Below are 13,280 nucleotides of genomic sequence, written 5' to 3'. Positions count from 1 at the left end.
TTTTATTGGTGCATTGTAGTCATACATCTTAATGGGATAAAAGACTTGTGTAGACATACACGCACACATCACCCAATTAGCCCTTACCCAGTCTCCACCCCATTCCCTCCCTATCCCTCCTTCACGTGCTTGGCTTAGTGACTGAATTTGATATGTTTAAGTACATCATGTGCTTCATAGTTTCCCTCTTTCTCCGTCCCACCTCCTCAGTTAGGTCACTTTATTTTCTCCTCTATGGGATTTCTTTCTTCATCTAGAGTTTCTCCTGGTACCCATTTTCTTCCTAGATTTCGCATATTAGGGAAAGCATCTGATTTCTTCATTTTTGTGACTGCCTAATTTCACTTACCATAATGTCTTCCAGTTCCATCTATTCCCCTGTAAATGACATAATTGTGTTTTCTTTATGCCTTAGTATCAACCTAATTAATGCCTGGTGCATTTCTGTGTCTTCCAACTTTATCCTGAACACTTGCTCTACAATCTACATGAAAGGCCAAATATGTATTTTTTACTGGGATTTGTCCTTGGTTGATGGGATGAAGTGAGAGAGAGCAGCAAGGTTGTTAAGAAGACAAAATCTGGTGGTGACAGAACTTTGCCTACAGTGTGGACAGTGGGTTTTTGTGAACGCTGATGCAGAGAGCTGCTATGATGGTTCAGTCATCTCTGGTGGGCCAGTGTGGTGTGGTGTGGATCCCCATGGGTATGTTGACGGGGTTAGTAGCTGTGGCTCACCTTGCTTGTATCTTGCAGGATTCTGGAGCTGCAGGACACAGGGGACCTGGACGTACTCAAGCAGAAGTGGTGGCCTCACACGGGCCGCTGTGACCTCACCAGCCACTCCAGCGCCCAGGCAGATGGAAAATCCCTCAAGCTGCACAGCTTTGCTGGGGTCTTCTGCATCCTGGCCATTGGGCTCCTCCTCGCCTGCCTGGTGGCCGCCCTCGAGTTGTGGTGGAATAGCAACCGGTGCCACCAGGAGACCCCCAAAGAGGTCTGTAACCTGGGTGCTTGTATGGCCTAGAGGCAGAAGGGTCACTCTGGGCCATATGGTGGGTGGTCTTCTAGTTAGTGGTTTCCCTAGTTATCTTCTCTGGAGACAATGGCCTTTTACTTTGGGGAATTATGTCATGGCTTCATTTTGTTTTTAAAGCAAGAGAAAAAAATGTGGCAAATATTTTCATGTTTGAACAAAGTGCTAAGGGGCCAGCCATGACCACTAAATTCCTGTATTTATCTATAGAGCAGGTACAGCATGGGCAGCGCCAGAGAGCCCTTCCCCACCCTGCCCCGCCCATGTGCCTCCACCCTGACCTGGAGAGACCACCTGTAGGGTAAGAGAGGAGCCCCCATTCTTTCTGGTTCACTTGACTTCTCACCAAGGGCCAGGGGGCCCTGCTCTCCCAGCGAGTGAGGGAATCCCTGTCACTCCATTATCCCTGACTCCCTTGCTCCCTTCCCTGCAGGCTCAGCCCTGGACCACATCCCTCCTGGGTGCACCCACCTCAGGGGACATAGTAGCTCTTTTTGGACTTGAAGTTCTTCCCTCATTATGTGTGCCAACCATGAGCCACTTCTGTCTTTCCGCACTCCCTTTTTTTTTACTTCTTCCCTGAATATAGTTTCTCTAAGAGGCTAGCAAGGAACATCATTTGATGATGAGGCTCCCCTGTAGAAACCTGTACATGGGCATCTGTAGCACAGGCTCAGGCCACTCGATCCATGGGGTCCTTGCTACCTGCCACATGTCCTTCAGCTACATCTAGAATCACATGTCTGCCTATAGATTCTGATGGGGAAAACATATCTACATATCCAACAGGGTGCTATAAAGCAACTAAAATTCAGTGCAGAAGCACTCCTGTTTTAAAAAGTAATTTTGCCTCTTTGGGTTTACCAGAGGATCGGGGGCACATGAAAATTTTATAAAATGGCCTCTGAGGTATTGGGCCAAGAGGAAATACAATTGATTGGGGTTGAAAAGAAAAACTACTAAAAGGATGTCAGGGATGTCTGGGCCCTTCTGAGCCTGATTTAAAGGTGGGAGCTAGTACCTCTGAACAGCAAGGATGAATCAGTCTGGCCATCATTTCCATAATCTAGAAGGGATTGTCTGGCCACACCTCCTTCATCTGCAGGGGTGTCCCTGTCAGGTCTGGCTGTCCCCCTCCATCTTCTTCTGACTCCATTCATCCCAGGTAGTGAGCTCTTTGTCATCCCACTTTCTTTTTCCTGAGAGGAGGGGACCACTTAGTGCATCTGAAACACATTGGGAATATCTACCTTTCTCTTTTGCCTCCTTTATACCCCCATGTGAGGAAATTCCAGGCCAGGTTCTGCCACTGCCTCAGTCATTCATGGACCAAAAGAGGGAAGGAAGGAGGAAATGTCCAGAAAACTCATTCAAAGGGACAGTTAATGTTTCATTTCAAGCTTTTGCTGCAACTGGAAATTTTTATACAAAGTCACTGGGAGGTATCACCAATCATTCTGATGTGTATTTTTAAAGAAGAGCTTCACACACCTCTCTGTAACGTGCACACCATGCCAGTGCCTCCACACCATGGCCAGGGAACCTCTATTTGTCTTCTCCACCCAGGTCTATGAGCACAGGAGCATCCATGGGCAGCCAGAATAGGGTGGTCTCAAAGCCACCTGCAGTAAGAACAGGAACATTTTGAGGGGAGAGTTGGCTTATACAATTTTTTTTAGGGTCAAGGAAGCACAGGATGGTCTCCAAGGGGTGGGGAATGAGCATTGCACTGTCATGGAGGTGGCTGTCTTGGTTGGTATAGGCAGAGTTCTCACATCTCCTCTGTGAGCCAGGTGCAAGGAGAGGCTGTCCTCTTAATTAGAAGTCCTTGTCAGCTTTCAGTCTTGCTCTCTTCACAGTCCTTAGAGCTAGTTCTAGCCTAGACCACTCAGAATTAATTATTCTCACATGCTTGCCTGTGCATACTTGCAGTGAGAAAATGATTATTATTGGATAGACATAGGTAGGAAGCTAGAAGTAAGAAAAGAGACCAGGAGACCAAGAGATAACCAACTTGTCAGGCACAGCTCCTTTCTTGGCAGTAAAGCACCTTATCTTTTTCTTTCTGGCTTTTGTACACATCCAGGGCTCAGATATAAGAAAGTGAATATACTGCCCCTGCTTCCAAGATGTGGACCTTCCTGTCCTGTTTGCCAGTCTGCTTCCAGATAGGAAGAAGGGCTGATGAAAGATGGGGGTGATATGCTATAGCTGCCATTCATCCTGCCCCTTCTGGTGTTGCTAAAAAGAGCTGCGAGCGATCTTCTATTTCCCCCCTGTTTTTATAGGTTTCTAATATTCAAATGAAGCTCTTCCTCTCTCCTTCCTTCCTTTAGTAAGCCCGACTGTAGGGACCCAGCTTTTCCCCTCAGGGTGCTAGCTTCCTCAGGGGCAGGTGCTGCAGAGAGCTCTGTGGTAGTCTCCATTCTATGGATCAGGGCTGTCCTGCAGTGAGCATCCAGTACCAACAAAGTGCAGAAGGGCACACAGGAAATGGAGGGGGGAACCAGAGAGATATACCAGAAAGATGCTGATAAAGGAGGCCTAGAGAAGGAGGCAGGACCTGCTCCAAAGGACTTAAACACCAGGCAGAGGGGTTTAGATCTCATCAAGTAATGAATAGGAACCAGGGAAGGAACTGATATGTCAGGATTTTAGAAGCATATACTCAAAAACCTTTAAAAACAGTGATGGTATTCAACTTAGATCTACTTGGTGTTTTATAGAGCAGCATTTGAAATTAGGTGAGAATATCTGGCTACTGAGCTACTCTTAGATTGTTTCATTTTAGGGCATTGGCCATATTTCTTAAGAGCAGGAAACCTGTCGGTGGGTGGAGCCCAAGCTGTGTTTAATGGCTTGCACTGGGATGTCTTCAGAGTTTGGACACCTACTTGGGGAAGAGTAGTAATATGAGTTCAAGTCCTTAATATTCATGTGCATCTGAGCTCATATTTTTCCCAAGGAATCAGACAATTATGTACTTACTTGATGCAGGTGAGTGTACCAAGCTCTGTGGATGCAATAAAGAGCCGCCTGCTAGATTTATGGAGGATGTGGAGCCATTGCTCTGAGAATAAAATATTCATGAAATAAAGATGAGAAGTACACAAATGGGAAATGACATGAAGAGTGAGAGATGAATCATCCATCACTGGGATGGGAGCTTGGAATTCTTGCGGTTTCCTGGCTTGCCTGCCCTCCCCTATGGCTAGATGGCAGAGGGCTGAGTCCCAGCCCTAGCTCCTCTGTTCCAGCCAGGGGGGGTGGGCAGCCTCTTCCAGCTCCTTCAGTGCTTTCTCCATGGGAAATTGGATACTAGGGATCCTTTAGCTAGATGCTCTTCTTTGCCTCTACTCTTGATGTCTCTTCTGCTCTGTGTAGAGATTTTTCTCTTCTGCACCTCTTCCCTCTTGACTTGGGCTAGTCCCAAAAGTGTTGCACTGAGGATTCTACTAGGGGCAGTGTGCAATGTGAGTTAAATATGTACCTGACATGCTTGGTTAGTGGTGGCCAAGGGGCTACTCACTCCTTTCTAGGGTCTTGTGAATATATAGGGAGGGATGTGGGGAGGAAAGTCACACCTTAGGGTATCATGATGAGAAAATTGCATTTTAACTTAACCTTGTTCAACAACGTCTAAATAAGGCATCCTTATCCTTGGAGAAGTGGACTCATAGATGGCAATGGTAGCACTAAGAAGGGAACTATGTATTTGGCTAGGCACACTTGTTGCTTCCCAGAGGCACTCACCTCAGATAACCAGGGCAGTGGACGTTGTATATGGTGTTTTCAGGATAATGGCTATCTACATAGCACTTTACAAAAGATTTGGGGTTGAGCAATATGACACAGCTCTTTCTGGACCTGGTTTCTGGCCAAACATATGTATCCTCTAAACCCCACTTTCTATTTTCTGCTAAAAACTGAGTGTGATATGAGATTAGATAGCTTGGCATAAAGATACAAATACTGAGCATGCATATTTCATCACTTAACCCAGGGATGTCTAGTAAGATGACACTGAACACATATTATATACCACCATGTTTCTCTAAATTAGGTCACCAGGAAAACATCCCCTGGCTGTGCCCATTGGCCACCTCCCTTGCCAGGAATGGTTCTACATTGCCAGTAATTATTAACCTTTCTATTTCTACTTTCAGTCTGCCAGCCCCTTCTCACCTCTGTGTTCCCATCACTTTCCACTCTCTATGGAACATGGATCTCGTTAAGGGGTGATGAATATAATTGAAGTATTGAGCATCTTCTGGGTGCCAGGGACCCAAGACAAATGGTTTACCAAGAACATTAGCTCATCTGGTAGTAGAAACTCAAAAGCACTTATTGAATAAATGAACCAGACTGGGCTACTATAAAAAATGTTTTTCATCTTAAATTGTTGTATAATCATTGCAGCTGGATCAATGGCTTTCAATTCTGGCTGCACATCAGAGGTGATTCATTCTGGAGTGTTTTAGAAATACAGATGCTTGGGATCTGCTTCCCAGAGTGTCATATTAGGAATATCTAAACACTATAATTCCTAAAATCACCACACATGCTTCTGATATCCTGCCAAGAATGCAAACATTCCAGACAGATGTACACTGACCTTCCAAGGTGAGCTTGTGATATGCAGCTTAGCATGGTGGGAAAGAACACAAGTTTTGGAGTCAGGTGGATGTGCCCTCTGATCCTGGTGCTCTGCATAACCTGAGATTGTGTAACCTTGGGCAAATCACTTTGCTCCTAGCCTCATTTTACCTCTGTGCATACCTGCCACTCCCCCTGTGATGTGAAATGGTTGTTGGTTCCCTCTTGTCCTGCTCTTTATTTTTTATAATGAAATTTTTATTTATTTATTTATTTTTATTGATATACTATAGTCTCACATCATAATGTAAATCATGTTGACAATGGCATATATTCACACAGTACTTGGTACTCTTCCCACCCTGTCCTGCCCTTTAAAATCAGCAATTGAGCTGATCAAAACTCTTTCATATAATACTTCGAGAAATTGCTCATTATCTTGAGATCACTTCATTGACTCAACATTCAGGCCCTTTTTTTAACCCAAACCTGACTCTCAGACCCAAACCCAGCCTAGTTCTTCAGAGCAACACTATAGCTGATCACTTGGTGGCATTTCTCCCAGCCCCCAGGTCTCATTTACCACCTGGTTGGTTTCAGTGGTAAAAGGAGAGAGCTGTTCAAAACTATGCTAGTTGGGTCGTAAGTCCCTCACCCCTAGTTTTGATCCTGCTAAACTTAAAGCAGGAGCTGTTGGACTCCAAACAAAGTCAGTTGTAATGAGTCCCATGCGTAACAGGCTGTTACATAGATGATAGTTTAGTTAATTACCGTTTTCCAATACACTGGATTATTTCCACATTGGTGAACCGCGGCATAATTACAGAACTTTTCTCTCTGCAAGACAATGCCTGAGAGAGGTTCCCCAATAACCTCTATTGGTGCATTTGTCATGGTGCTTAATATCGGGTGAGAAACACAGTGCTAGAATTCAGCTGCTCTGTGGGTAAATGGAGTCAATGAATCTTATGTCATATTCAGGGATGTTTGACTTAGGTCAGTTACCTACAGCAGATTAATGAAGGCAGTGAGAAGTGTGCAGGTCTCTTTCCACAGCTGTCATTACCTGGTTAAACATGGAAACCTTGGGATAATGAGGATGTAAACCAATGTAGTTCACATAAAAAAGCCCATTATTTGAATTTGCATAAGATTATGGAAGGCACCATTTTGTCTAAAAGATGGATAATCATTCAAATCACTCCGGCTTTTTTTCTTGAGTAAGCTGATTACTCCTGCCTCTTCTTCCCTTGTCTGGAGACACAGAAGGTGCAACAGGGTATGACCTTATACGTGCTAAATCTGTGGCTCCAGGTGATGTAAAAAAAAAGGACAAAGCTTTCAAGACCTCCAAACAAGATGTCTTCTGTTCCCTGATTCTCAGCTCTGGCCCCTATAACCACAGCAGAAACAGGAACTTTAGAGGACACACCGTGAGACTCAGAGACAGGCTGTGCATGTTTTCCAGGGAGGTCAGGGAGGCATTGGCATTAGTTCTACTCATTTTCTTGTCCCGTGAAATAACCAATATAGGAGGCTCCTAATGGCGCCCTCTTCTCCCAGGGTCTGTCTTGGTGTTGGAGCTATCTGGTTAATAAAATCTGATTAGAATGAGTTTCCATTGGTGTGGAGAGGTTGGATACTTGACAGCCATTTGGCGTGGAAGGCTTTCCTTGGGAAATTTGTTCAATTGGTGTGGACATTTTCTGTGTATCCTGACATGGAGAGGGTAAAAGGCTAATGAATAGCCACAACTGGGAGTCGATTCTCACTGCATGGCTTTGCAGCCCTTGGAACAGATTCATTGGTTCTTATTTTGAAGCAAGGAAGAAATATGTGGGTTTAAGAAAGTATTTATTTAATCACTGTCTTTCAGAAATACTGATTTGAAGGTAATTGGCCATCTCTATACCCAGTACTTGGGTTAGTATTTATTCCAATTACTTTATGTCTGATAACTTCTCCCACATTCATTGTTTCCTGCCTCTTTCAAGATTTAACATCCTTTCTGCCGCCTGTCCCTGTGCTTTAGTACTGAAGGCATCCATCTCATAGATGTACCTTCCTCATATTTTTGTTCAGAAGATTTTGGTTGGTCTGTCTTTCCCCAAAGCTCTTTATGTTTGTTTCCGTGGCATTAGGTAGAGAGAGTTCCTTTCTCTTCTCCTCCTCTTAACACCTGCCTCTCTGTAGTCTTCTTGTACAGGAAGTTTTCCTTTCTCTCTTCAGTCCCTGGAAAAACAGAAAACACCTCCTGCATTCTTGTCCTGATACTTAATTGATTTGGGAAAAAATTACACTACCAGGAATCCAGAGTGAACACAGCTGGAACTGAGATATTTAATCCCTGCCACAAGTTAGTGTATTCTTAAACTTTATTTCCTCCCATCCTCAAAGGGGAATTTAAAGTCCTAAACAGAAAAGAGAAGGAGTAAAAGGCAAGATTATGCAAGTAACTAGCTTTTCCAATGATCCCCAGGACCATTTGGTCATCAGTGTTCCTTTCACAGAAATGAAAGACTGCATAGTGAGGGAATCTGGCTTATTCACCCTTCAAGCTTTGATGCTTCCAGAGAAAGGAAGGGTATCCTATTAAACTCTGAAAATACCTGAAAGTTTCTCAACATCTTCATATTCCAGGTTCTCTGGTACCAATTTTGTGTCATTGGTGCTTTTAAAGATTAAAATAGTGTATGGACATAGATATTTATCAAAACTGTAGTAGCACTGCCTAATGCTAATGCAAATGAGAGAGCTGTGTGCTATATAGGAAGCATCTAAGGAGTAGGCTTGGTGATTAACAGAGCCAGACATATCCAGAAGTTATGGAACCAGAACATAGGATGCTAGGCACAGAGAAGATAGCTATGTGAAGCACTACTCTATACCTGGTAAAAGACCAGCCCCTTCCTGCCTCTTGAACTCTCCATTCAGGATTCAGATTCAGCCCTATTGTCCATGTTTGGGATGACGTCCTGTCTCTTGGATAGGGGAGCAGGTCACTTGCCAAACTTATCGAGTGCAGACAGTAATTTCCACAAAACAAATAGATCCTGATCTAATTCAGGAAGATACCATTGAATCTGAGGGGCTCTAAAACACTAATGCCTTAAGCAACAGTTATAAAATACCATTAAAACAGTTTTACATGCAAAAATAAAAGCAAAATAGATACAAAACACTAAAAAGATAAAAATTGCACAGAACTGGATCAGCCGTGGGGTAAGGGAAATAAGAAAAGGATTCAAATCTGAGTTGTTATTTATAGATAGTCCCTGGTTTATCGTGGCTTCTCAGGGATTTTCAACTTTATGGTACTGCAAAAGCAATATGCATTCAGCAGAAACCATACTTTGAGTTTTTAATTTTGATATTCTCCTGGGTTAACCTAATGTCAAGCCATATTGCTTGGTAATGCTGGGTAGCATCAGAGAGCCTCAGCTTGCAGTCAGCCATAGTATCATGATGAGAAGCAACCAAAACACTACAGTGTGCCTTGTTGCTGAGTGATGATGGCAGTAGGCTAGGTGTATTAAACACACTTTTGACTTGGTTTTTTCAACTTCTTCCCATGTCTTTAACATAAGGATTTATGTTAAAACTTCATAAGTTGAGCAGCCTCCAGAGTTGACAAACCTTTAAAATAGTCACTGAAAGCACTTCATGAATGACTTTTAGCCAGAAAAAGTAGAGGCTCGATGTCCTCCAGCCACTTCTCTCTATCTCACCCTGATACTTGCCAACCAGAAAGTGTTCTCAATTCAGAGATGGTCATTCATCCTCATTGAGCTGCATCTTGACTCTGCTTTCAGGGCTTGTTAAACATTTCCTATTTCTTTTTTTCTTCCATTTTGCCTGTCTTCCTTCCTTCCTTCCTTCCTTCCTTCCTTCCTTCCTTCCTTTCTTCCTTCCTTCCTTCCTCTTTTCTGGATCGAACCCAAGGGTCTTCTACAACTTCTACCACTGAGCAATGTCCCATACTTATTTTGAATGAAGCAAGGTCTCTCTAAGTTGTCCAGGCTGGCCTCAATTCTGTGATAGTTCTGCCTCCTGAGTCACTAGGATTACAAGTGTGTGCCACCATGCCTAGCCTTGCCAATGATTTTTGATAACATTTTTATTGATGACACCAAATTAAATTCCTTTGTCCCTCCACCCTCAAACCAGTGTCCTCTCTCATAATCTGATTTCTTCCTGTCCTGAAATAAATTCTCCATGGTCTTGTGGTTGTTGTTTGTTTTCTTGATCAAGGAAATGTTCTAAGAATGACAGCAGGTGTCTCACCAGAGGCCAAGCACTCTCAAGGGTATAGAGAACATGTTCCCCTTTTAACATGCCAGGGAATGTTGGGGTGAGGAGTGAATTTCAGGGCACTTTGATTCCTTGTCTACATGAGAAAACTAAAATGAATATTCCTGGGGGCTAGCCCTGTGAGTGGCACTATCATACAGAGGGAATGCATGTTGGGTGGTTCAAGTGATCTTGTGGGGCAGCTCCTCTGCTCCCACCCTATAGGAGTCCAAAGCAGTCACTGGAACAATTCTTATTGGACATGGTTTCTAGTTTTTCTTTCTGAAAGCAAATCAAGGCTTCTAAATTTCCTGGAATTTCTAACACCCCAATAAGGTGGACAGAGGCTATGTTCTCCCCTTTGATATATGATGTAAGCATGAGATCCCTTGCAGGGTCATGTCTTTGACTTGGTTTTTCTAGGACTTTGCCATGAGCATCAATCGTAATCTTTCTGGGCCTACTGGCACTCATGTGGCCTACAAACAAAATCGCAGCTTCTAACTTCATTCAGGAACTGGTGTGGCTCTTCTGGGCACCCCATCTTGTGTCTTCTCACAGAATGCTATGAAGAGACTAGATGAAACTTTTCTAGAGCCTTCCAACAGTGTGACCACTTTGATTCATCCTGAAATTGTAGGCAAATCATCAAGTTAATCATGTTATCTGAAAAGGATTGTATTGGTTATGTTTTATTTTCTACTTTGAGCAAATAAATAAAATAACAAACCAATCATCTGCAATGCTACCCACTACGGTGATATAGTGGACTGAGGGTTACCCCCCTCTGGGCAACTTCAGCCCTCATGGCACCAGGAGAGTCAGTGGACCTAGCAAAGTCCCTTTCTTCACTGTCCTCACTCCTCATCATCACCCATAATCCCACACCCCATTAGCCTGCCAGGAAGGGATAGGTACTTCTGCTGGTCTCCCTGGAGATGCTGCATAGGATGATGGAAGTCACTGGGTGAGGAAGGATTCCCATCTGGTCCAGGTTTTCAGGCTGGCCTCTAATACTTTCAGGCCTTGTGACTCTGGGGAGGTCACTGAGGCTTTCCAAACCTGAGCCTCCTTTGGTGTAAGGCAGGGACAATCATATTAAGCCCTAAGCATTGTACACTCTAAATGTCAAATGCATGCAGCATGTTAAGGGCTCAAAGACCATTCCCTCTGTTCCCAAGGGACTTCATTTATCTCCTTTACTCGCCAGTAATTCAAAGCATCTTGTCACAAGGGTTGCCTCTGGGTATGACAGTGATGCTGTTCTGAGTACAGAAGAGAAGAACAAAGCCATCAAGGCCTTCTGGCAGGACTCTGCTACATGAGCATTAACATCCTAGCCTAAAAATCCCCCAGATAATCGAGGGATGCCCATGAAGTTGAGGGGAGGTGGAAATAATGGGGAATATTCACTGTCCAGAGGGCTGAACAACCTGATTCCTTCAGGTATCCATAATATGCAGCAGCAAGTGAGTCTTGCTTTACTGTTAGAGCCTCACATGACCTCCTTATGCTTCCTCTTCAGGATAAGGAGGTGAATCTGGAACAGGTGCATCGGCGCATCAACAGTCTCATGGATGAAGACATTGCTCACAAGCAGATTTCCCCTGCATCAATTGAGCTCTCTGCCCTGGAAATGGGGGGCCTGGCTCCTAGCCAGGCCTTAGAACCGACGAGGGAGTACCAGAACACCCAACTCTCAGTCAGCACCTTTCTGCCAGAGCAAAGCAGCCATGGCACCAGCCGGACACTCTCATCAGGGCCCAGCAGCAACTTACCGCTGCCGCTGAGCAGCTCGGCTACCATGCCCTCCATTCAGTGCAAACACAGGTCGCCCAACGGGGGGCTGTTCCGACAGAGCCCAGTGAAGACTCCCATCCCCATGTCCTTCCAGCCCGTGCCTGGAGGCGTCCTTCCAGAGGCTCTGGACACCTCCCACGGTACCTCCATCTGACCGCGCCGCCTGCCCTCCCGCCCGCCCGCCCACCCACCCGACCAGCAGAGCTTTTTAATACAAGAAAACAACACAAAACACACACACACACACACACACACACACACACACACACAAAGACTCTTTCATTTTTCTTGTACATATGTGTAAATAATGAAAGAATGGAGTGGGGTAAAAGTGTATTTTGAATATTCCCAATTTTCGAAGTCAGTAAAAAAAAAAACACAAAAACTGTATGAATGACTTTGTAAATTTTGTTCTATATGAATAAAAAGGCAAACTACTTGTGATCATTCTGAAGTGCCAAAGGAGCCCCCTGTTCCCGGCCTTTCTGAGGGCAGGAGGGGCAACCAGATAAGGGGCCCCTTCTTGTTGGGGAGAAGGAAGACAAGGATTCCCAAATGCTGCTGGTTGTCATGCCCTCAGCTCCCCAACATGTTTCTTTGCTCCTGGTCTCTCATTCCTCCTTTAGTCCCTGCGGATAAAGATTGAGATTAGAGTCAGCATTGGCCTGGCCCACTGGGTCATGAGCTGTGTGGTGATCCACTGTTCTGTTAGCCTGTCATTAAAGAGGAGCCCCAGACACAGGGTGGTCCTGGCCAATCCTGCTCAAGCCAGTGACCCTACAGTGTGCTGCAGTGTAGAGAGTGCAGCTGCCCTGGGGCCCCAGAGAAGCTGCCCATATTGAGGTAACGGTCTCTGGGGCTTTGATGTCAATGTGTTCTCATATTATTCTGTTGATCTTACTTTGTACTTTCATTTCCTACTTAGAAGAATCAATCAGTGAGACTATGGTGGGAGGAGGGCAAGCCCCATTGTTGCCAGAGGGAGGTTGGGCAGAGCCAGGATGACATGGTTGAAGGACTCTGAGGACAGGAAGATATGAGCCCATGTGAGAAAAAGCTAGCCTGTTCATTTGAGTTTGGGCTCCCAGCCACAAGTGAGAGAGGAGTAGTAGTCAAAAGTGGGAGTAGAAACTGGTTTCTGGAGGAGGTGTCCCCAGGTGATGGGGAGACTGAGGAATAGAGAAGAGGGGCCTGGAGAGACCTAACCCAAAAGAAAGAGGCATAACCATGGAATGTGAAAACAAATAATTCCTATCTCCTAGGGAAGTTGCTTGTAGTCCCCAAAGTGAAGGTATGTCTGTGGCAGGAAGTAGGCAAAACAGCAGAATTCCACACTAGTGCTCTCTGCCCACTTTATCACCTTCTCCCAACCAGGAGTCCTCAAGCAGCGATGGAGCCTGCAGCAGGGCTCTCTAGGTCAAGAGAATCTCACGTCTTCTGAGATTCCGGTCTTTCCGTGAGCCAGTGAACAACTTTCATAAGACAAGGACAATCTAAAGGCCTCCTCCCCTCCATTTCCCTTTCTGGGTCAACTAAACTACAGAATCTGAGAAATATC

At 44.8% G+C, this 13,280-nt stretch overlaps 1 protein-coding gene across 1 annotated transcript in view; it reads left to right on the top strand.

The window, feature by feature from the left end:
- GRID1 (glutamate ionotropic receptor delta type subunit 1) overlaps positions 1 to 11,876 on the top strand; it is a gene marked incomplete at both ends in the record, with an annotated part of 769,462 nt that extends 757,586 nt beyond the window's left edge. Inside the window, 2 exons of the mRNA XM_080695056.1 lie at positions 757 to 997; positions 11,448 to 11,876. Coding sequence (XP_080551182.1) covers positions 757 to 997; positions 11,448 to 11,876 — 670 coding nt within the window. The remainder of the gene's footprint in view (positions 1 to 756; positions 998 to 11,447) is intronic.
- Between the last annotated feature and the right edge of the window lie 1,404 nt (positions 11,877 to 13,280).

Source organism: Muscardinus avellanarius, assembly GCF_963383645.1.
Source record: "Muscardinus avellanarius genome assembly, chromosome: 4".
Lineage (NCBI taxonomy): Eukaryota > Metazoa > Chordata > Mammalia > Rodentia > Gliridae > Muscardinus > Muscardinus avellanarius.
The sequence above is the reverse complement of the archived record's forward strand: the minus strand, read 5'-3'. Positions and strand labels throughout refer to the sequence as shown.